General features: G+C 41.2%; 1 protein-coding gene across 1 annotated transcript; it reads left to right on the top strand.

Moving 5' to 3' along the window:
* Positions 1-440: 440 nt before the first annotated feature.
* On the top strand, positions 441-1,052 carry LOC140150000 (piggyBac transposable element-derived protein 4-like). The gene has a single exon (XM_072172003.1). It carries the CDS (start codon positions 441-443, stop codon positions 1,050-1,052), a length of 612 nt encoding a protein of 203 aa, XP_072028104.1.
* Positions 1,053-1,319: the final 267 nt, after the last annotated feature.

The following is a 1,319-nucleotide window of genomic DNA, read 5'->3' on the forward strand; positions in this document are numbered from 1 at the left end:
AAGCAGTCTTCTAATGCAATATGTGTAGAGTCACAGTTTCTGAATAAGATGATGGGTATCAATGTATACAGCAGCTCACACTGGGCCCAACAGCTACCCATCACAAGAAGGATGAAATAACTTTCAGCAAAATTATACAATGGCTGTAATAAATCGCTGCAAAGAAAGAAAGTTAAATTTCAAAGCAAAGTGTCAAGGATACATCACTGATGGAGACCAAGCCTTGATAATGGTATTGGAAGATGGCCTGCCCAATGCCACAGGCCTGCAGTGAACAATACATTTCTAAAGAAACTGCACATCATTGTTGTGTAAATTAAACAATAAGCCCCATGCCCTTTAAACATATCATGGATATCAATGAAGGGAAAATACAGACCATAGCTCGAAATTCTGAAAATTTTTTCTTTGAATTTTTTCCACTGGCTATCATACTCCAGATGGTTGAGTGGACGAATTCCAACTTGGCAGTTAAAGGGAAGCGCCTGACCAGCATCGACGAAATAAACGCATGGCTGGGAATAGTGTTGGTGATGGGCGTGGTCAATTTAAATAACCGCATAGACTACTGGTCAACCAACCTTGGACTGCGAAACATGCTGATAAGTCGGACCATGTCACTAGGTCGATTCGAGCTCCTCTCCAGTAACTTGGGATGTTGCGCTAGGATTAACAATCCTGACCTTTGGCCAACCCGCACATCTAAGCAGAGGCAGCACCAGTATAACAAGAGAAAGAAATATCCCACCTACCCAGTGAAGCCAGTATGGGATGAAGTGCTCAACAATTGTAAGACCAAATTCCTCGCCAAGCAAGATCTGGCTATTGATGAGGCGATGATAGCATACAAAGGCTTCAAGAGTTTTGTTCACAAAGTGTTTATGCCCATGAAACCTACCAGGGTAGGCTTCAAAGCATATTCACTTGCAGAAAGCGAAAGTGGCTTCATGCTTAATTTCTTTCTCCATCAGCCATCAAAAACACCACAGAAGATGGCAGATATCGCCTACAGGGTAGTGGAGCCATTTCTAAACCTCTATCATCATATGTAAACCAGCAGGGGCAGTATTATGTTGCCGAGTTTAGTAAACTTACCATTGCAGATGTCTGTTCTGGTGAAGAAATAGATGTGTTAGCTGGTTTATCAGAATCAACTGGGTCACTGAGTTTTCATTTGACTTGAAAAATTAGTTATCCAGATCTGTTGGTTTAAGTTCAATCATTGCAGATATTGTGTACAGTGAAACTCTACAGCTCTTAAATAAGAAAGAAGCTCTGCAGATGAAACCAACATTGGAAAGTGGTAAACAACAATGGCT

Source organism: Amphiura filiformis, chromosome 4, assembly GCF_039555335.1.
Source record: "Amphiura filiformis chromosome 4, Afil_fr2py, whole genome shotgun sequence".
Lineage (NCBI taxonomy): Eukaryota > Metazoa > Echinodermata > Ophiuroidea > Amphilepidida > Amphiuridae > Amphiura > Amphiura filiformis.

Bases quoted from the DNA above. Each gene is read 5' to 3' on its own strand.
- LOC140150000 (XM_072172003.1), top strand. From the start codon at position 441: ATGGTTGAGTGGACGAATTCCAACTTGGCAGTTAAAGGGAAGCGCCTG.